Genomic DNA, 22,559 nt, shown 5'->3' with positions numbered 1-22,559 from the left:
CCTTAAACATTTCTGCAGGGCAAGCAGTTGTTTTAGATAGAATTATTGTGGTCATCTTGATTAAAACATATGCCAAATATTCCCAAACTTTTTTTTTCGTGTATGACACAAATGCATTAAGGAACCTCATTTATGGAAAGTGTTTTATTAGAGGCTACTGCATTCATAGTGTAGAATAGAGTGTAGTTCAAGCACATAATCATTCCTGAGGATAAATAAATTCAGGTCAAAGCAGCAGCATCCGGACAGGGCGCTGATTTAATCTTCACTGTGCTTCGCTGTGGTCTCTGTGTCATTGGCTGCTGCCGTGAGTTCATATTGCCCAGCTCCTCCGCGATTTTCAGCTGGACTGTGAGTTTTCATGATTGATTTATGACATATTTGACCAAACAAGCTACGCTGCTTACTAAAACAAAGAGCCGAAACTTGTCTCTTGAACCGACTTAAATTATTCACCTTTGAAGTCAGAATGACTTTATTATTGCTTTTCATTGTATTAGCTGTTGAAACGAGTCAATCAGTGGTGTCGGGACACGGTAACGTTTTTACAAACCACTGGGCAGTGCGGGTCACAGGTGGTCAGCAACAAGCTGACACAATCGCAGCAAAATATGGATATATAAACTTTGGACAGGTAAGTTGAACCCTTTTTATTTATTGCTATGGATGCATTCCGTCTACTTTGAAGTAGTATGAAGTTAACAGTTGTCGAAAACGTTTGATCTCACGACTATATGAAGCAGTTGTGAACGCCAATTTAAAAGCTATAATCAAAATGGCTATGACATGAAAGAAATGCCTATAACGTAAAAAAAGACATTGTGAGATAACTGTCAGGTAAATGTTGTAATGTTTGTTCTGTGGAAGTTGTAACTTTCCAAACTGTACATTTTCTTGATTGATGTAACTGAATGACTTTTAGCCTTCTCATGCGATATTGAAACATATAAGGAAAAAATAGACCAATTGTAACCACTTTCGAATGTGTCCAGCCTTTAAAACGTTTTTTTTTTTTTACATATTTATTTAAAGATAAAAATGTAATTACTAATTTGTTGTAGATAGGTAATCAGCCATTAATTCGAATAACTTTTGGGTTGCCAGTTGAGAACTATTTTTTTACTTATTAACATCCATGTCCCAAATCTGATGCCTAATCAAAAGTGTGAAACACACAATCGGGCAGCCCAAACCTGCTCTCATTAATGGCTTATAACTGATAACAATATACAGACAAGAAATGATGGCCACTCCACCTACAATTAGGATATCACATGATACAAATAACATTGTTTAAAGGTATGTTTGTAGTATTTAGGGGGACCATTTGGGAGAAATGGAATACAAAATTAATAAGTATGTTTTCTTTAGTGTAAAATGAATTGATCATACTAAATAATTGTGAACCATTAATATCTACCTACTAAGTTGGTCCTTTTCATGCTGCCCGCCATGTTGCGCCCCACGTTTACAGTAGCCCAGAACGTTCAAACCAAACTCTAGCTCTAGAGAGGGCCATTCCAACTTCTTGTTTTCACATCAGCCACCTTAGTTCTCCTACACACTTGGCACACGGGATACGTTTCACTTAGTTTAAATGTTTCATCTACTTAAATGAAGAATTCAGCCAAAGAAATGTCTAATAAAAGTATAAACATGTGTATTACATATGTCCTGTGTAGGCCACAGTCCTCTTGTAGGTGTTTTTTATGTGCAGAGTATATTATTTTGGGATGATGGGTGTTATTTTGTATCTCCTGATCTCTTAAATGTAGGTGTAGCTCTCATTTTTGGTTTTTGTATAAACATGCTTTTAGTTCACATAGATGATTACCTGATAACGACGTTGAAACATTGCAACATTATAAATGTAAGGAGCTTCTTCTTCACTTTAGACTTTTGTCCTGCAACTGTTGCGACAGTTATGTCACTAAAAGTGATCTGTAAACCTTCAGTAAATTATTATTAACATTTAATAAAACTGCACGTTGCAACTTGTCCTCTTAACATTTAATAAAGGCTGCCTTATTATAGTGGTACTGGATAGGCCTAAAGTCTTTTAAAGAGAAGAAGTCTAGGTGTGTTGTTCAAGGAGGTAGGGAGAGGATGAAGAAATGACTGCAGTGAGCCAGCTGAGCACATGTGCTTAGAATCCTGCTCACATTTTTGGTGTAAAGTCAAGAGAGATCATGCATATTTATTGAATCATATACAGATGGCCCAAATGTAGAATAAGCCAGACCACAACAGTGTAAAAGCCATTTGGATAACATCAGCTCAGATAGATATTTAGCCATCTTTTTATGGCTTATGTTGCAGTGTGGTTGTTTCCATTGCCTTGATGTTGCTGTTGGATGTTTTTGATCAGATAGGAAGTCTGGAGGACCATTACCATTTCCACCACAGCAGAGTGGTTCGCAGAGCTGCATACTCTTTGAAGGGCCCCCACAGCTTCATCCATATGGATCCTGAGGTGAGACTCATATCAGTTTCTTTCAAGTGGAAACAAAATGTTCAACAGAGGAGATATGGTCACATGAACATATTTTTCTTCTTGTCTAAAGCCTAGAAAAAGAGTAGAACTGGCAGCAGTTCACATATTTTTCTGCCACTTAATTGGTTTCTATGGTGATGTGAAAATGCTGTACACCTCTCATGATTTAAAAAATTGGTTAATAAGAAGAAACAGATTTGCTCCTCCAGGACTGAGTTTCAGATGGATGAAAAAAAAGTGCAATGGGGTTGTTTCCCTTAAGACAGATTCACTCTACTCCAATAGGGCTATTTTCCAAAAGTGAAATACACACCCAACGTGATGGTAATTTGGGGAATTTTATTTACAGCTAAAGCCTTCATTAGATTATTAGGCAGCAGTTAACTCTCTGTGGACACATTATCCAATCAACAATCAGCAGGAAAATAATTGCAACTGTGAGATTGAAAAAAGTAAAATGTATTTTTATGGAAATATATAAATGACTAATGCACAATGTACTGGATCAAATATAAAAAAAGAAAATACAATTTAGTGCAATGATGATCATTTAGAAATGAATTATACAAAAAGTGAATAAAGAAGTAGATTTTTTTTTATTTTTTTTTACAATTTAATCGGAACAGTAGGAAAGAATATAGGTGTAGATGTAGCACTGAAGAATATTAAATATTCTTGATTTTATGTGTATAAGTTGCGCTTTGATTATTTGGGATCTAACTGGTTTTAGGATTGTTTTCAACTATTTTTGGATTGTACAGTTTATGTGTAGTTCTGTTTCTGTTGTAGTATGCTGCCTCCAGACCAAGTTAACCAGATTTTGGACAGTTGATCCTTCGCTAAGTACAGAACACTCGAACGCAGACTTGCCTATCATAGCTAGCATCGGCCAGCTCCGACCAGGGTCCAACAACTTTACAATTGTGCTCCATAGACTCTTATGCAATTGTTTCACAGTTATTTTATTTTCAGCATGGTTTTGTGGATTTTGAGCTAGTCATGGTCAAACTTCGTTTAATAGTGATACTCATTACCAGGAGTGACTAGAAAGCTATCATAAGCAGAGTCTGTTAGTACAGCAATAACTAGCTTTAGCCTATTGTTACCAGCTGTTACACATAGACATAGCTTTAGTATCAAACTAACTAGTTTCAACAAATCATTTAGTGACTTTGCACCCTAAAATAACTTGCATATAGCTGCTGAAATGGACTGCTGTGCTTTTCCTACTAAGACAAGTCTGCCGTGAAAAAAGTTTGTTGGAAAAGGCCATGTGGAGCATATCAAATACACACAGAAGTTAACCAAAGCAGAATCTGTCATTTCGATTTAAAAGTCAGTGATCAGTGGGGTTTTTCAAAAATGAAAAATTCAAGTTCCTGACTTTATTTATACACATAAATATGTTTCAATATAATGTTACAGGTGTGGGCTTCTATAGAAAACTTTATTTTTCTTGAAACTGATTTATGGTGTTCTTTCTATTTTTCCATTTCAATCTTTAGGTGGAATGGGCTCAGCAGCAGGTAGTAAAACACAGAGTAAAGAGATATGCCCCAAATGACCCCAGCTTCATTCATTTCAATGACCCTAAATGGTCCAACATGTGGTACATTGTAAGTACAGAACACTAATTCATTCATCCCGCCATTTCCATTTTGACAAGAAAAATAAAAGGTGCTTGTGTATCATGTTTCTTTTCAGCATTGCAATGATAAGAACAGACGTTGTCACTCAGAGATGAACATTCTGGCTGCCTGGCAGAGGGGCTACACCGGCAAGAATGTGGTGGTCTCCATATTGGATGATGGCATCGAGAAAAACCACCCTGATCTGGCTCAGAACTATGTATGTGCCATTCATCCAACCATCTACAAATATGGATACAGTTCAAACTGAAAATAAGTCTTAGTTAGTAACCAATTCATCACTACAAGAACTAAGATAAAAGCTTCTGTAACTGAGCTGTTTTCTCTGTCTCAGCCTCACCAATATGTTCCCATTTTTTTTGTTTTCCTTTATCATTTCTCTAGGACCATCTAGCAAGTTATGATGTCAATGGGAATGACCATGACCCTACACCACGTTATGACTCCCGCAATGAAAATATGTAAGAAAGAATACCACCAATGTCTTCACCTTGTCACGTTCAACTTAAATCTATTCTGCAGTTCCATCTTCTATATCATTTATTAATGTCTCTGGTCAATTGCCAACTATACAGCAGGAGTAGTTCCAGATGGGTTTCAAGTACTGATGGCCTCAAAGTGTGTGTTAGATCTTTCAACAGCGTCTGAAACCCCTTTGACCTACTTATGGTTATTTTTTTCAGATATGCCTCCTTCTTCTAATGCTTACAGTAATCTGCCTTTGAACGTGCCATCGAAACAGATCACAGCTATGTGTCAGGCTGTAATTTCTTTGTTTTTTCTCTGTTTACATGTAGACATGGAACTCGGTGTGCAGGTGAAGTTGCTGCAGTGGCCAATAACTCCCATTGTACTGTTGGGATTGCCTATAATGCTCATATTGGAGGTAGAGTTCTCTGTCCATTACTCACAACTTAAACCAGACTAGTAGTGTGGGCTGTTATACAACCACTTTGTTCAAGACATAAATATCTCAGCAACTATTCAATGAGTTTCCATTAAACATGATGTAGATATTCATAGTTCAAAAAATGTCGATCCTAATGACTCTTTTGATCCCCTGACTTTTAATTTAGCACCATCATCAGTCAAAGGTTTACTTATGCAGTGAAATATCTGGAAAATCTATTACATTGATTTACATAAAGATTGGTAAAACATTCACGGTTAACAAACATTGAATCCAAATGACTTTGTTGATCTTACAATAACCAGGTCAAAATTGTTATTATTGTTGTACTGCAGGCTGCAGTTGGACATTTACCTCTTTTTCATATCGTCTTTTTCAATGCTTACCAAAGCAAATCATACAAAGATACAATCTACACTTTATTGTGTTTCATAACTGAGAATCAGACCTCAGGTCTCTGCAGAGGTAAACCTGTAAACAGCATTTTATGGGTGAGCCTTACCGGTTGGTGATAAGTATACCTTTTTTGTACCTTTGAATAGTTATAACTCCTGCTAAATATTTTTACGAGTTCAACATACTGTATGTTTGTGAGTAAACATATGAGTACAGTCATCAGATAAAGTACATTTTTTTGCTCTAAATTGCATAATATTGTTGTTATTTTAGTGTAAATGCTGCTTTTAACTCTTTATTGATACACCCATTCACTGTGTGATTTAATGAAGATGCAAGAAAGAGTGCCTTACATTCATTCCATTTGAAATTAGTTTGATGTGTTGGGTTTACTAATACCTTGGACACAGGCATTCGGATGCTGGATGGTGATGTGACTGATTTGGTAGAGGCCAAGTCCCTGGGAATCCGACCTGACTACATCGACATCTACAGTGCCAGCTGGGGGCCAAAAGACGATGGAAAGACAGTGGATGGCCCTGGGCTGCTGACTAAGCAGGCATTCGAGCAAGGCATCAAGAAGGTTTGATCAGTCACAAAGAAAAAACTGAATTTCTCTGAGCAGTCTTATGTATGTTTTATTGATGTTTGAATGAAATCACATAACTGTGTTACACAGGGCCGCAAAGGCTTGGGGTCCATTTTTGTCTGGGCATCAGGTAACGGGGGTCGACAGGGGGATCACTGTTCATGTGACGGTTACACCAGCAGTATCTACACAATCTCCATCTCAAGCACCACAGAGAACGGAAACAAGCCATGGTACCTAGAGGTCTGCAGCTCCATCATTGCCACAACATACAGCAGTGGAGAGTTTAACGAGAGGAAAATTGTGAGTACTACATAAATTTCATAAACTGTAGCTCAGACAGTTAGACGTATTCCATAAAATATGTATAATTTCTGTGACAATTCGAAACAAACTGTCATGACTTGCTCAATTTATAGTCATACGCCTCGGTGCTCCACCTGTCCCCATTAGGACACAGCTCTGATAAACTAACTGTGAACATACTGGAGCATTTGGCAGCTGATGCTCATTTTCTTAAGAGTTTGGTAGTGATCAAAACAGAGCTAAAAGGAGTTTCCCAGCGACATCCTTCCAAAGAAAAGATAATGTTGCTCTGGGTACTGGATGATCAAATTTATTTGTATAAACACTCACTGTGACAATTTTATAGGGTGATAATATGTAACACGTTGCTGCCAAAAAACAATTGAAGCACAACTATACATGCTAGTAAAATTGGAGCACCTTATCATTTAAAAGAAGGTTAACTGTTTTCATTAGCATTTAACCATTGTTTTATTAACCTTTATGTGGGACTTTAACCCTCCTTGTAGCAGTGATTACTTAATTTTGTTGGTGTATTAGTATAGTTAGCTAGTTTGCTAAGGTAAAATGAGGGGATTCAAATTGACGAAAAGTAAAACGTCTAAGTCTAGGTCTAAGGAATTTAACTACTGGTGAGTCTTCTGGCTATACCAGCTACAAACAGACCACATAATGTTAGACATGCATTGGTTGTCAATCAACAAGAAAAGGATGAGGGTCCTGCCTGAACCTTAGGGAACTGGACTAGCTTTCAAATCAAATAAATTCAAATGTATTGCTATAGCACTTTTAAAATAATATGAGTTGACCAAAGTGCTTTACAAAAAATGCATATACAGAGGCAGGATGAAGACTGACTGACTCCCATGGACAAGGAGTTACACTAGTCAAGGCGAGTGGTTAAAAAGCATGGATTACTTTTTCCCAATCTTGTCATGAGAAATTGGAAAAAGCTGCTCTCATCACAGAATTTATCTGTTTGTCAAATCTGTCAACCAAATAAAAATGAGAAATGACAACCTGATACTGTGACAGTTGTTAATATGAAACAAACAAGCCACATCACTGAAGCTATGAGTACTGTATTTGTGTTCCTGTTCTTGTCATTTGACTGGTAAGTTGACCAATTTCTATTGGTAGAACTGACTGTGTGTGTGTTTTTGTGTGGGACAAGACCAAAGATCAGCAGAGGTTGTGTTTGCTAAGACTGCGGTGTGTCTCTCACATCATGTGGAGGGCAGATAGAAAAACAGAAAGATGACCAAGTGAAGAGTCATAATGACTTTTTCTGTTCACAACACACACAAACTAGTATAATATTGTCACAGTTAACAAAGAACTGTGTGAATGTGGAGCTTTTGTTCTGCCTTGGCTCTGGCTACCAGCCGTGTCTCTCAGTGGGACGGTCATACACTGTGTTCTTCATTGTAAATATTATGCTTTGGTTTGTGTAAAACCAACCAGTGATGAGAGAACCAACTTTTTAGTGCAGTGTAAAGGTCGATGCCAGTCATGCTGTGAGCTTCTGGAGAGGATACCACATACAGTGTGTTCCATTGTCATTTATTTAAACAAGCAGTGCTTGTGAGCTTAAAACAAGCCTGGTGGTGTGCTCACTAACAGTTAGCTATTTGTAATGGGAATAAGTAAGGGGACGTCATCTTCACGTAACAGAACCTGAAAAATAACAACAAAATGTGTGGATTAGATTGACCCAACATTACAGATTGCTTTGAATAAATGCTTTGACACCCTCCTTGATATTCCACTCGTCTTCTCAAAAAAAGCCCCCAATTGAGGCTTTGGCTCGGTGCTCGTTATGCTAATTAAACTGGTTTTACGTAAGTGGATCAAGGGCAATACAGACCCTTTACCTTATATCAAGGAACTGACAGCTTGTCTAATTTGTCTTGTTAGTTTGTAAATAAAGATGGATGCAAATTCATTGTATGACTTAGTGGATAGAAGTTATGGGGTTACTGACACAGGAGGGTTTATCAGCCTGTCAACAGTAACTTGTAACAGTGCATTGTTTTTGGCAATGATGTCAGAGAATTCATTTCTAAATAATCTTTTTATAGATGTTATAAGAACCTGGAGATTTGGATTTGCCACCTACTTTTAACCCGCTTTTAACCTTTTAAGACAGTTTTTTTTACCAGTGTGTAATTTCTTCATGGTACTTTAACATAGTGGGAGCAAATGGCAAAAATGACATTTGCAACTTTAGAACTACTAGCTCATAGTATAGATAGAGACTTAATCAAGAGCAAGTGTAGAACAGAAAGATTGAAAAAGTAATTCAATGTCTTTTTCAGTGATATACTGTTTTGTGATTAGGTAACATTTGTATGCTGCATGCTGTCATTTTAAGGCCCTGTAGACAACAAACACAGCATTGATGTGGTTTGATTAATAAAAGAAAAAAAATTCAATATGAAATCAAATCTATAAAGTACATCAACTTGGAATACTTTGTTTGTGATCCCTTGTAGGTGACCACCGATCTTCGGCATCTCTGTACTGATGGTCATACTGGGACTTCTGTCTCTGCTCCCATTGTGGCTGGAATCATAGCCCTTGCTCTGGAGGCCAAGTCAGTCTTGCTGTTTACTGCCACATTACTTTGTTTACCCCTCCTCTTTCGCCATCTGTCTTCTGTCTTTCCTGATGTCTGTTTAGTTCCTCTGCTGTCAACACGCTCTTATCAAGAAACTGCATAGACAAGAGCCAAAAGTATAATTTCTCAGAATTCTTTCTTTTTTTTTGTTGGCAGGATGTTTACCAAATTTCTCGCTGAACTTTCAGAGCTGTTCATTTTATCATTAGACAGCCCTTAATAAACATGACGTGTAAATGTTTTTTTCTGATGTTCGCAAACCTCTCAAGGGAAAGTGATGCCACCATTATATTTTCAACTACTGATGTGGGTGATGAAATTCACCTAAAGCATGAATTGGGACTCCAGTTAACTGAATCTAGGGTGAAAGTTCAATTAAGTTGAGCAACTGTCTCTCCTTTAAGCTTTGTTATATGTGCGCGTTGTAGCGTAAAGCAATATCCGCAGTTGGCACGCAATCTACGAGCATGCAAATAGTTGTTTTTTTCAATTGCTGTTACTGAAATGCTCAACATGCTGTTTATTGCATTAATCTTCAATACGCCAGAGGGCTAAAAATTGTACTGTGAAGAAACAGGAAGACAACGAGTGTTACCAGCTAAACGGCATAAACCAACCTCCACAATGCCTAGGAGGAATTGTAATTAACAGTAAACACATAACTCATAATCATGAACCATTTTATTGCCTATATACAAATAAATTAAAAAAACAGCTGTAAGCAGCTCTGGCACTGAGGAATAAGATATATCAGGCTTTGAATACACAAACAATTCTTGTTTGGAGGATACATTCATCGTTGGTTCTGGTCTTTTCCTGGGATTGGTTAACAATAGAAAGAGCATATAACCAGTCTTATTCTTTTAGCTTCAGTTAACAATGAAGGCTGTCTTGCCTCTTCCTCTTTGTATCTACATGTGTGAATGTACTGTAAAGGCTAAAGTTGACCAATGGAACAGTTTACCAAAAACACAATGCATTACTTCAAACCTGGTTGAACTAAACACATTTTACTTACTCATAACAATCAAAGGCTCATCGAACAAACAAAAGTTCAACAGTCGCTCTGTCTGGCGAAATGAGATGAACAATGTCTTTGGTTTCTCTAGCCTTTTGCTGACATGGAGGGATGTGCAACATCTTCTGGTGAAGACATCCAGACCAGTCCACCTGAAAGCTGATGACTGGAAGACCAATGCTGCAGGACACAGAGGCAAACTGCATTCTGCTTACATTCACTGTTTTATGCTGAAAATACATTCAACAACACTGAAGCCTTAGATAATTAAAGAAAGTCTCACTTTGATCTCTCTTCACGTTCTCTTTGACTTTTAATCAGTCCGTGTCTTTTCTCACAGTCAGCCACCTATATGGTTTTGGCCTGGTGGATGCAGAGGCCTTGGTGGTGGAGGCGTCAAAATGGAGGACTGTTCCTCCTCAGCACACCTGCATTCAGATGCCTGTGCGATGCACCAGGTGAGGTAAACTGTAGGTAGTTACAGTATGTAGCTCACTGTGAACTTTCTGCAAACATGAAAGTGGCTTCATGTTTCTTGGATCCATCCAGGATGGATGACAGGTGTTTTGGAATTGTTGAAAAAATACCACATGTATATCTTATAAACGAGCACGGCAAAAAGTCTTTAAACATATATTTTTTATTATTTTATAGAAATCTAAACATTACAATAAATGTCACACACATAAACACATTTATCATTTAGTACAGTATACACGTATGTATGATATAGATTAGTGCTGTTTACTCTGGGCTCCCATCAGATTTTCATTGACATTTATGTAATTGCACAATGCTTATGCTTATGGCTGTCCCAGACACATCCATGCTGGCCAAAGTCTGAACAGCAGCACTACCACCTCCGGGTGTTCAGAGGAGCCTGACCAGCACGTGGATTACCTGGAGCATGTGGTGGTCAAGGTCCTGATCGTCCACCCACGGCGAGGAGACATGGAGATCAACCTCATCTCTCCGTCTGGGACGAGATCACAGCTGCTGGCCAAGAGGTGAGAGATACACTGTATGCACAGCAATGCATCTTGCAGTTCCAATATCAATACCACATTGGCTTTTTATTAAATTGTCAGTTCTACCACATTCCCCACTTGTATCTTTTCTTATTGGAAACAGTTCACAGGGAGGTCTGTGGATTATCCCAAGTAACTGGAAAATTGTTGTTGGCAAAACATGCTGTCATTTTTTTGAACTTCTGTTTCATGTACATAAGTGGAGTTTATCGTCCCTCCCTAATCTCTGATAAACTTACTGTGTTGTACTTAATGCTTTCAGGCCATGATGAAGTACGTTCCAAATATCAAATATATATTCTGTATTCAACCAAAGATTTACTCAAGTATTTATAATAAATTAGACTCAATGTTTCCTCAAATGGTTCAGAGTAGATAAGAGGTGGCCCCCTGCTAATATCTCTTACATCAGCTACTGCAGCACTGTCTGTGATTACCAGCCAAGACAGTGACTTGTTTCACCTTGTGAGTCTGTGTGTGAGGGAATCTTGCCAAAATGTGGTCCTGGAGACACATACTGTAGTAGGAACTACCATAGGAGCAGTTTTGGGTACTTTGCCAGGTGTTTGTATTTCTGTTTTTCTGTCTGTGGACAGGTCAAGATAGCGTCTCAACCATGCAAAATGTTGTCACGAAACTTAAGAGATAAAAAAATGTAAATAAACGTAGAGTTTGAAGGTGGTTGTGGTTTGAACGTGGGGAAGGGTCCATTGGCCCCCCAACTTTACATTCTGGCCCGATTTGTCGTCGCGGCAGTTGTGATCATAGCAAAACAAAACATGCAGATGATATTTTATAGTTAATTGGTACCAATATACTAAGTCTAATGTAAAACTGATCAGGGTTGGGAGTTTCCTAACTTTGCCTTTCTCACATTTCATTTCACCTCACTATTATGTTTAAAGGTTGTTTGACAGTTCCAATGAGGGCTTCAGGAACTGGGAGTTCATGACGGTTCATTTTTGGGGTGAGAGGGCACAGGGCTTATGGACTCTGGAGATTGTTGACTCACCATCAAAGCTACGCAACCGTGAGGTGCTGGGTAAGGTCTAACAGCACATGTACACACTGAGGCATACATTTAGATTAACCACATTTGAAGCTGATGTCCTTCTCCAGAGCATTGTAAAAAAAACGTTATTATTATTGATACTATCATTGTTACTTGGCACAGGCAACCTAAAAGAATGGACACTGATCCTGTATGGCACATCTCAGGACCCTTACCAGCCCCACAGTGCTCAGCACTCTCATTCAAGGATGTTGGAGATCCCAGCCCCAGAGGAGATCCTGGAGGAGCCAGAGCTAGAGGAGGAAGATGAGTACAATGGTGAGAGAAACGAAGCAGTGACTTTTTTTCTTAACTGAAATACTGTAATATAATGTTGCATTCAAAAACTGAAAACAATCAAATATAACAGCACAAACATATTTTCTCATCAAGTCTAAAAATAGTGATAGTATAATGAATGGAGCATGTTTTTGGAAAGAGAGTTATAAGCTGTTTGCACTGGTGAGGATGATGATGGTGGTGTTGATTATTATTATCAATGTGGTGCTCCTCAAGGACCATGCCACAGTGAGTGTGGAGACCAGGGCTGTGACAGACCAGATACTGAACACTGCCTCAACTGTGTCCACTTCAGCACAGGCAGCTTAAAAAGTGGCAGGTAAGAGTTGACAGAAGGAAGTGGAGAGGAGAAAAGTCCTAAACTTTAAAGCTGAACAACTCAATCTAGTTTAATGAACAATGTATCACATGACTGTGTGTAATGTGAAAATGGTTTGTCATATTGACAAACTCTTGAGTATTATTACAACTCTGTAGTTCCCCTCAGCTTTACAGAGCAATCTAGCTACTTTCAGCTGATTAAGATTTTATAGACCGAAACTAGAAAGGGTACCTCTCATGCGTTTCCTTATTTTTGTCTTATATAAGTTTGGTGTTTATATTAAATGTGGCCAAAGTGTCAAATAATAAGGGAAAAGTAAATGTATCAAAAACATCTGGCTTCAGACTTGCTTCTGCCCATTGTGAAAACCATTCTGTTTCCAAGGATTTTTTTAAACTTAAGCTACTAGCTGACATCAGTTAGCGCTGGATTTCTTTATATGGTCATCTGCTCCAGGCAAAGCACCCCAACAAAGTAAAGGGACGAACTCAACCCATTGCTGCTAAACCGGCAGCTCAGTCATCTTGAATGTCTCACAGGAAGTGCTATTTCAGTTGCGAAGGAGAACTTATTTAGTTTGCCTTTCCTTAAGCAGGAAGCACCAGGCAAGAAGGGATTCAGTATCCATTTTTCATGCTAACAACAGCCATACGCAAAAGTTTTGGTTTGTTCTTGGTTCTACCGTCAATGTATAAATGCTCTTTAGTTCTGATATTACTGATGCTATTGCAGCATGTACCAACCTCTTTGGTAGCTGCCATTATTATTTTGAACCAGCTGCCTCTCTGTGAGGTCTCACGCACACCTAGGCCATGCCTGTGGCTGCCAGTAGCTCCTCCCAGGGTGCAGATTGGTCCTTGCTCAGGCTTACCCGACTTGAACACCTTACCTGACAGGCATTGAAGCTAAACAAGCTGATTTGTATGTGATATGTGATCTTTATCTATATACTAATTTGGGTGTAGCCCAGTTTACGCAACACACATCATGTGACCAAGTGAGTACCAAATGGGAACGTCCCTTGTATGTGCTGGAAGTTCACAGATGTACCCCAACAGTTATCAAATTAACTTTTTCTTCTTAAAAAGTCATAAAGGGATTGTTCTCATAGGACCTAAATATAACCATATATTTTTTAATGTCCCAAAAGTTCTCTGTGTGATGGCAAGTAAAGATTGGTTCCGAGACATTTGTCACCATAATGTTAGGGAATTTAAAAAAATGCAGTTAGATATTGATGCTACATCATGTTTTAGTAATTTTCCACCACACCAGTTGTCAAGTTGTTCAGCAAACATACTTAGATACAAACATTACATATGCTCGCCTACGGTCACCTTTTCAGCTAAAACTACAAGCCATAAAATCAATACAGATCCATCCCTACAAGCTAGTCCATATTTATGCTGTAAACTAACTCTCTTTACACCATCCAACCTCTGTGTGTAGAGCCTGTGTGAGCCACTGTCCACGTGGACACTATGAAGACATAGCGTCTCGACGCTGTAGACGCTGCTATAAAGGCTGTGAGGGATGTGTTGGCCGATCAGCCAGTGACTGTCGCCCCTGTCGAAAAGGCCTTTACCTCAACACACTCAACTCTAGCTGCATCGATACCTGTCACCCAGGTTACTTTGCTGATGAGAGTAAGTCAACACATCCACAGTGTGGACTGAATTCAGTTGGCCTTTTATTAAGAATGGGATATGTAACAGTCATGTAGATCAGGGGTTGTCAACATTTTTGCTTAATGGACCGTTATTATATATTGTCAGTTTTCTTGCGGATTAGCCAATAGATGTGTTGTGGTTATTGAGTTATAAAGGTTGGGCTCTAGATAGTTCAAATGTTTGGATATTATAACACACACAGAAGGGTGTTTATCTCCCCTGCCAAAGAAATATAAAAACTGTCACACTCATATGTTTTTGTTTATTATCCATATTAGCAAGCTAGTTGCACAGTTGTAAATTGGTGATGACGGACTGATGGCCAATTACTAACTTTTGATCAAAATCCCTATGTGGGCATGATGGAAAGTACTGAGGAAAGATGCAACACAGAAAACCCCCACTAAGTTCAAGGTAATTACAGCACAAATAGCCTGTAACAGTCTGTCAGTAATAGGGAATGATAATCAGCTTATATACAATTAAATAAGATAACATTTCATTTTCCATTCACACAGAAATGTATCTTGCATCACATGCTCCAAACAATCAATAGAATAACAAAACAACATAAAAAACATCTTTAAGGTTACCCTCCAGCAATCATCAAAAAGACATGATACAATGTAAGCAGCATCTGAGAAAAATGCACCTGTCCCTTGTCATGTACACACACACACACACACACACACACACACACACACACACACACACACACACATCTTACATCCAATAATGTAATTTTATTAACAGCAGGGAGAAAAAAGAACTCAGCCTTGTGCGAGGGCTGTACTGTACTGATTCTCCCTATTGCCTGCACCCTAAAGTGCCTCCCAGAGGGCAGAAGTTGGTACTTCTCATGTTGGACATGTCCAGGGCAATTTTGTCAGCCTGAGTCTCCTTTAAAAGTAAATCATCTGTTGTACCTTTTTGCAGATGAAGCCCACATGGTAGGAACAGGACAATGCACTGTCCACATGCACCCCCATGTATTTGAATGATGACGGACAAATCATTGTTTCCTGGTGGCCTGGTAGTAAATGGTCGAAAGCCCGCTGCTCGTTCGCTAATCTCAATACACAGATTCTGCATTCATATGTAGAGACTGTACACATGTATAAACTGTAAAGATTTACAGATTCTGCCATGTCAAAATCTGTAAATCAGTATTCATATGCCGAAACTGTAAGCAACGAGACAATATTTTGGTTTCGCATTGTGATCCAAGTAGTATTGACCAATCAAGTTCACACAGGCCTAGGTTGAATATTTATGCAAATATGCAATACATGCAATAAACCACCAGCTATTGTCTGACAATAATTTCATTTTTTTATTGATTTGAACTTCGCTTGTAATCTTGGTTGTACATGTTGTCTCTCAAGGTGCATCTCTGACGGTAAACAATGAGTAGTGAACTTAAAAAAAGGATGTCTTGGCCTGGATATCCGCTGGCTACACAAGAACCCCAGAAATATAGCCACTTACATTATTACATTACATTACAGTCATTTAGCAGACGCTTTTATCCAAAGCAACTTACAATAAGTTACTTACCACCCTAATAGTCGCCAGACTGCTGTTTCAGAAGTGAAAATCCTAGGGCGCTAACTTTGTTACTGTTAATTATTGTTGTTTCCACCAGTATATTGATGCATGTGCATGCTGTCTACGCCAGATCAGAGACTATGTCTGAAGTGTCATGACACCTGTATGAGATGCCTGAGGTATGCAGACAGATGCACCGCCTGCAGCGAAGGCTATCGGTATGTAATGAAAGTGAGATTGCCATGTATATATGAACTTTGGTTTAAAACAAATTGTTGTAATGTTGATTTTTTGTTTATAGTCTGGCAGGGATGACTTGTGTTCCTGAATGCACCATTGGGACCTTTTTCCATGTGGAAGAGATGACCTGCAGCCCATGCCATTCATCTTGTAGGACTTGTACAGGTCGGTAATGTTTTTGGCAGGTATAAAGTTTCTTCACTGTCTTCACAGAAGACGCAGAGATAAAACCTAGTGATAAGGCAAATGCTAATTAAAAAAAAACATAGGTAAACAAGACCTGTGGCAGAAAAAGTTGAAGAGATTCAGCTACAGGTTTGAATATATATTTTGATCACGTCTTTCCAAAAGCGCCATTTGCTCCTGATAGTATTTTCATCTTTTGTGACATTCAGTTTAATATCTGTTTTTTCCAGGGCCCGGTAAGGAGGAGTGTATACAATGTACTGAGGGCTACCTGCAGCAGGAGTGGAGGTGTGTGCAGACCTGTACTCCTGGCTATTACTCTGCAGATGCAGCAGGAGTACCTCATAAGATGTGCCACAGGTGGGTAATTCTCAGTCTTACGAATATCCCTTGTTCAACCTTGGATCATTGTGTGTGACTGTGTTGGTCTGTGCGTCCATGACTTAGTGGGTGTGAACATCTGTTTTTGTCCACGGCTAATCTTCTGCTGCAGCAAGCAAATATTGTGGGCAGAAAGACTTTGCACACTTTGCGATTTGTATGAAGTGGATCATATATGCATCGAACCCAACGCTTGTATAACGTTACATGGCTGCATGTTTTTGAGTTTGAATGAAGTATGTTTGACAATGCTTTACAGCACTGGTTGTATTTATTTAATCATAAATGTGTCTTTGCAGACACACCTGACTGAGATCTGCACACTACTGAGGGCACATTTCTAGTTTTTAAATGTTATAGCAAAGTTGGTTAGGGTGCGATGCTTCTCTTGCGTAACTTAACTATTGTGCCTCAATTAAAACAAGTTGCTCCCTTGTAAGGCAGAAGGTTTAAAATTTAGTGAAAAATCAAAAACTTTCTCTCTCTCTTTCTTCTATTTAAGTAACATTTGGATTATAGACTTGACATTTTTTGTGCAAAACCATACGAATAATAATGTTACTGATTGAATAGCCCCAAGAAAACCTTGTTATATAATATGAAAAGAAAAATAGTTTGTCCAGGTTTTCATTATTTGAGCTCTGTTCTAATGGTTTTTATCTTGCTTTGTCTCCCAAGATGTGAGGAAAACTGTCTGAGCTGCAGTGGCCCTGGAACAACTTGCACTAAATGCAAAGAGGGTTATAGTCTGGTCGGCAGGACTTGTATTGTGAATGCATCCTGTAATAATGGTGAGTTGGATTTTTACCAGCTTTTTATCAGCTTCATTTTGCAACTCTACTGGCAAAACTGGAAGTTTCCAGGTTAAAAGCTGTTAACAACTTCCAAACAGCCTTTTCTTTCCACCTTTCGAACTAAATGTGCATTTCATTTCTGTTTTTAGAGAGAACTTCCCCTGTCATTTATTTAATCAATTTGATGTTTGAACTAGTATAACAACCTTCTGTGTTGCATCTGATTTGAACACCAAAATACCCTGCGTAGTTTTTGACCACAAGCAGCTCTATAGCCCAATGTTTTTACGTGTGGGTCCCCGTATTGGTTGCACCGTGCACACAAGTTGCATGAATCACATCTTGCCACTGGTAACACGCCATTTAGTGAATCAACGGTATATATGCGTTTTCGCCATCTTTTCAACCGGCTTTTTTTTTTTTTTTATGTTGTTGATTTATTCAGTTGTAGGCTGAAAGAGATATGATATTGATAACTGTGAACGTATTTGTCCAAAGTCATATTACACTGGTCGGAAAAATTTTGTCTAGACGAAGACGTAATTTGAACGTATTTAATGTTTCATATAAAATGTCAAAAATATGGAACTAAATAGACCGTGTGCCACCCAACACGAAGCTCCCAGGACATCATAATGGGAGCAGCGTATATCCTGTCTGTACATTCATGTACAGACAGGATACATTCATGCTTGCTGCTGGAACACACATGCCAGGTACTTAGGCTCAGACTGCTCGTACGACTTTGAAGGTAGCACCAATCTGAAGACTGCGCAACGGACTTGCAGAGTGAGGTGAACAAGCTGACGAATAAACAAAGCTTCACGCTAACTACATACGTTGTAAGTACTTGAACTATTGGATTCCAATAATGCAAACTGTATTAGCAAAACACAAGGGTCAAAATATAGCTGTTTGGCATACAGTAACATGTACAGTATTATACTACGTAATATCTGAGTGAGCATTTTCTTGTTGAAAATACTTTTTAAAATGATTGGTCACCAGTGAAAAGACGTTTTAAACTGGTTCAAATGTGAATATTTTTTTCTCATATTGAATTTATTTACAGATGTTCACCTTAAATATGGCAGACTATCTGAAACCTGCTGCTGAGGGGCTTTGACAACAACATTTAAAGTAGAAAAGGTAGATTTTGTTATTGTTTGCACCGTCAACAATCATGTATTTTTTATTTCATTGTATTTCAAGAACATTGTTCATGTTATAGCTTAATTGTTGCTTAATAAATACCAATTAATTGATTTCTGTGTCACATGTTTTTTTTTATCTTTAAAGTAGAAACTGTTGATGTGTTAGTATGAATCTATGTAAATTGCTACATATTTAACTGTGAGCATTTTTTAAGGGTCAAAATATGTTTAAAAGACGGTTATGGTTAAAAGACAAAGTATTTGAAGACAATGTTTAAACGTTCACATTAAGACCATATTCACTTGGATTTGCAATATTGGCTTTCAATGGAAAAATGTGGATGTGGTCTCAAGTCACATTTCCTTTTCAACCAATTTTGAACATCTTTTCACTGGTGACCATAGTTGTGTATTGAGTGTCTTTTCAATGGAAAAAAGCTCACTGGGGAATGTGAAGAAGAATACTACTGGCAAGCAAACATGAATGTAAACAAGGCTAGTGGTCTTAAACCTCTAAGCTGTTTGCTTTTGTTTTTGTGTGTTGTGAGTTTGATTATTGCTGTGATTTAATGTGAGATTTTGTGAGGTTATTCCACGGGTGATTATTGATGCGGTGGTCCATTTGAATCTAATAAAAAATTGACACATTTCCAAAACAAACCTATCTAATAATGCAAACAAAAAGGTCCAGTTTACATGGTCAAATGCATCTTTTTGCATCTAATAATATGAAAGATGTGTAAGTCTCTTGAATTTTGGATATTTGTATGAGGCTAAATAGGCACTGCATATTATTTGTGTCTACCGATGGTTACACCAGTTTGATCCGTGTAAATTAAGATCTGGAGGATTAGCCCAGATTAGGATTGATTTGCTAGATATTTTCCTGATTTGTTACTGTGTTTCAAGGTAGTTTTTTTATCTTTTGTATGAGAAATTGGTCTTCCTAATTATAGATATATATAGATATTCAGAGCATTAATCTTGCAGCAAAGAACTACTTGCTATGTAAAGATATAGCGGATTAATGTCTACCTGGGCAGAGAATGAAGTTTCTTCTGTGGGTGTTATAATAAAAAATGTTATCTACATAATTCTCTTGATTATATAATGTAGCTATTATATTTAGTTCTACTACTCTCTGCCCATGCTCTCTTTCTAGTTTTTGTTCTTCCTTTTTGTGTTCTATGAGATATTTTTTCCTGTCTTATCACTGCCTTTGCTGTTTCTTAGAAACGATATGTACTATACTATAAGTGTACAGTAGTATAAGTGAGGAGGTTGTTACAGAGTCATTAAATTCAAAGGAGAATGTCTACTAAATATGAAAATATGTGTTGAAGTCATACTTGAATATATACTGGACAGATTTGGATAAATAGTTATATTGAAGTCATCTCCGAAAATTAAAGTTGTATCAGAGAAGATCATTATTTGTGAAAATAATTCATGAAAAAATGCTGTGGATGCTGTGGATGTTGTCCTCATTTGGACCATATCCATAACCTATTGTTGACATCACAGATGGAAGAGGGGGGGGGATAGAGAGTTAGAGAGTTAAAGAGAGACGATTAAGAGGACAATACTTTTCCTCTGGTGAATTGCTGTCAGCATCGGCCATTTTGACTAATACGTTGTAGCATTTGTCATTAAAATAGTTGTAATCTTACAAGGTTGCAAACTTTCAGTGCCAGCATCAATCAGCTCAGTCCTGCCTCGTTAGCCTCAGTCTTGCATCCCCTCCATCTCTTTCATGGCAGAGCTATCGGTTTAATTTTGTCTTAGATACAAACAAAGTAGTTGTAGTCATGGACATCTTAAGAATCTAAGTGTATGTCAAACCATTTCCTCTTTTTATTCTGTCCCATAACCCTGCTCATATGACTGGTTGTTTGCAGCTGTACAAAAAATATTTTCTGATTGTTTCAGGTATTCTTTTATGACTTAGTTAAACTCTTCTGTTTTTGTCTGCGGATTTCTTACAGCAGGTTTTTAATAATAAATGTCTCAAATATAAGGAAAAGTTTGAATATGTAGCAAATATAAGCAACAAAAACTATTAAAGGTGTTAAAACCAAGTTTACACTTGGAACAGGGAGCACACATTTATTTATTTTTATTTAATGAAGATCTTTCTCTTCTCTGATCTGTCTGTCAGCTGATGAGGTGTTCTGTGAGATGGTCAAGTCCAACCGTCTCTGTGAGAAGAGGCTTTACCGTCAGTTCTGCTGCCGTACCTGTCTGATGAACGGATGAGGAGCCAATCACCCCTCCATAACTCCTTCTCTTACTCTAACTACATCATAAAAAGAGACTGAAGTGTCATCATTTTGCCAAAAAAGTTTTTGGAATGTGACCAAATATTCCTTACTGAAAATCAATTGTATTGGACAAAACTGATTTAAATGGATGTGCTTTCGACAATAAGATGCACTGTTTAAAAACACTGCTTGTATTCAAATATAGTAAAGATGAAGCTGGCACTTGTTTTATTTCTGAGTTTTTTTTATTTTGAACCTGATATTGTCATTATTATTATATATTCAGCTCAGTTCCAATGTAAATAGTAAAGGACACAGAGCTTTTTAAAGCCAGACATGCTACATCTGTCTTCTTTTACAGTGACTGCTATGCCCATAGCTTTATTAAAAAATGCTTCAGTTTATTATGACTTCTCCCCATGCTAGCTCTGCTTTTATTAGTACTATGGAGCCTTTGAACATTTTTCAGTGAATTGTTGTTTTTACTAAACCACATGCTTTAGTGTCTGTTCAATCTCTCTGCTCTCACCAGCGTCATGTCAAGCAGCAGAAGGCAGCTGTTTATCAGTGAAAAGGCTCTCAGTGTAGCCAGATATGCTGTGATTCATGGGCATTGCACATATTTGGGCGGCACAGGCCTTAAAAGGGGCAAGCATCCAGTCATGTGGTGGTGGTACGGAATGCGTTGAAATAATGTGCCATCACAATAGTAACTTTGCCAATGGAAAGTGAATTAGGAGCCTTGGACACATAAATTCCCAGGGTCAACAGAAATATGTTTTGATCAGGGAGGATGTCAATGAAACCAAAATTATTTGAGTCTTAAAGGGATTTTTAATTACTTATGCAACATAAGAAGTTACATAACAAATTTAGTTATGTTAACCCAAACTGATCTTTTCAAATGCGTTGGCTACAAAAGAGGTTAACTTATAAATTCACTTCCAAATCATGATGTTTTTCTCTCTAAACCAACCAGCTTTTCAGGATGTCGGGAAGTATTGAAGGCTGTACACAGGCACTGAAGATAATTCCCTACTCTTAACCACATAGTTATATAGTTAGTTGCTGTGACTACAGAATTCAACCTTTTTCAAAACCAATCTCAAAAAAGACAGGTCGTCAGTCTGTCGGTCAGTAGGTCCACCAATTTGGTCCAAACTGAAATATCTCAACTGTTGGATGGATTGCCATGAAATTTGGTGTAGAAATTCCCCTGAGGGTGAATTGTAATAACTTTGATGAACATCTGACTTTCCATCTAGCACCATCAATACCATCAATATATTGAAGCTAAATGCCTTTGAATGTTGTGTAGGAGCATGGTTCATCCACCAGGTGGAGACATAGACCGTGAGTTAAAGGCTACAACTAGTTTCTTCATTAATGGAAGGGGGCAGCGTGCAAATGCCCCTCCATATAATACAAAGGAAAACACTGGGCTTAAAATTGACTCAAAATTCTGAAACAATAAAGTAGCCACCAGCAGCATTGATAAGCCTCTGAATACAACTAATGATCATATCACAGGTCACTGTGAGAGGACTGAGAAACAACACCAACTTTTGCATTTATTTATTGTACCATATGAAAGCAGATAGGCAGCTCATTCTTAAGTGTTTCTTTACACTTTAGAAACAGC

General features: G+C 38.0%; 1 protein-coding gene across 2 annotated transcripts; it reads left to right on the top strand.

Annotated features, from left to right (window-relative positions):
• The first annotated feature begins 303 nt into the window (after positions 1-303).
• On the top strand, positions 304-21,340 carry LOC129100534 (proprotein convertase subtilisin/kexin type 6-like). Of its 2 annotated transcripts, XM_054610064.1 has the most exons (21): positions 304-634; positions 2,369-2,473; positions 4,000-4,110; positions 4,199-4,342; positions 4,528-4,604; positions 4,941-5,029; positions 5,860-6,032; positions 6,129-6,341; positions 8,840-8,940; positions 10,074-10,177; positions 10,323-10,440; positions 10,801-10,989; positions 11,916-12,052; positions 12,185-12,340; positions 12,578-12,680; positions 14,133-14,329; positions 16,032-16,119; positions 16,203-16,306; positions 16,558-16,687; positions 17,387-17,499; positions 20,815-21,337. In XM_054610064.1, the coding sequence occupies exons 1-21, from the start codon at positions 470-472 to the stop codon at positions 20,910-20,912; spliced, it is 2,715 nt and encodes a 904-aa protein (XP_054466039.1). In that variant the 5' UTR covers positions 304-469; the 3' UTR covers positions 20,913-21,337. The 2 variants fall into 2 exon arrangements, with proteins under 2 accessions (XP_054466039.1, XP_054466040.1); XM_054610065.1 differs by lacking the exons at positions 12,578-12,680; positions 14,133-14,329 and having other exon boundaries at positions 20,815-21,340.
• Positions 21,341-22,559: the final 1,219 nt, after the last annotated feature.

The sequence above is a fragment of the Anoplopoma fimbria genome, chromosome 2 (assembly GCF_027596085.1).
Source record: "Anoplopoma fimbria isolate UVic2021 breed Golden Eagle Sablefish chromosome 2, Afim_UVic_2022, whole genome shotgun sequence".
NCBI classification, from domain to species: Eukaryota; Metazoa; Chordata; class Actinopteri; order Perciformes; family Anoplopomatidae; genus Anoplopoma; species Anoplopoma fimbria.
The sequence above is the reverse complement of the archived record's forward strand: the minus strand, read 5'-3'. Positions and strand labels throughout refer to the sequence as shown.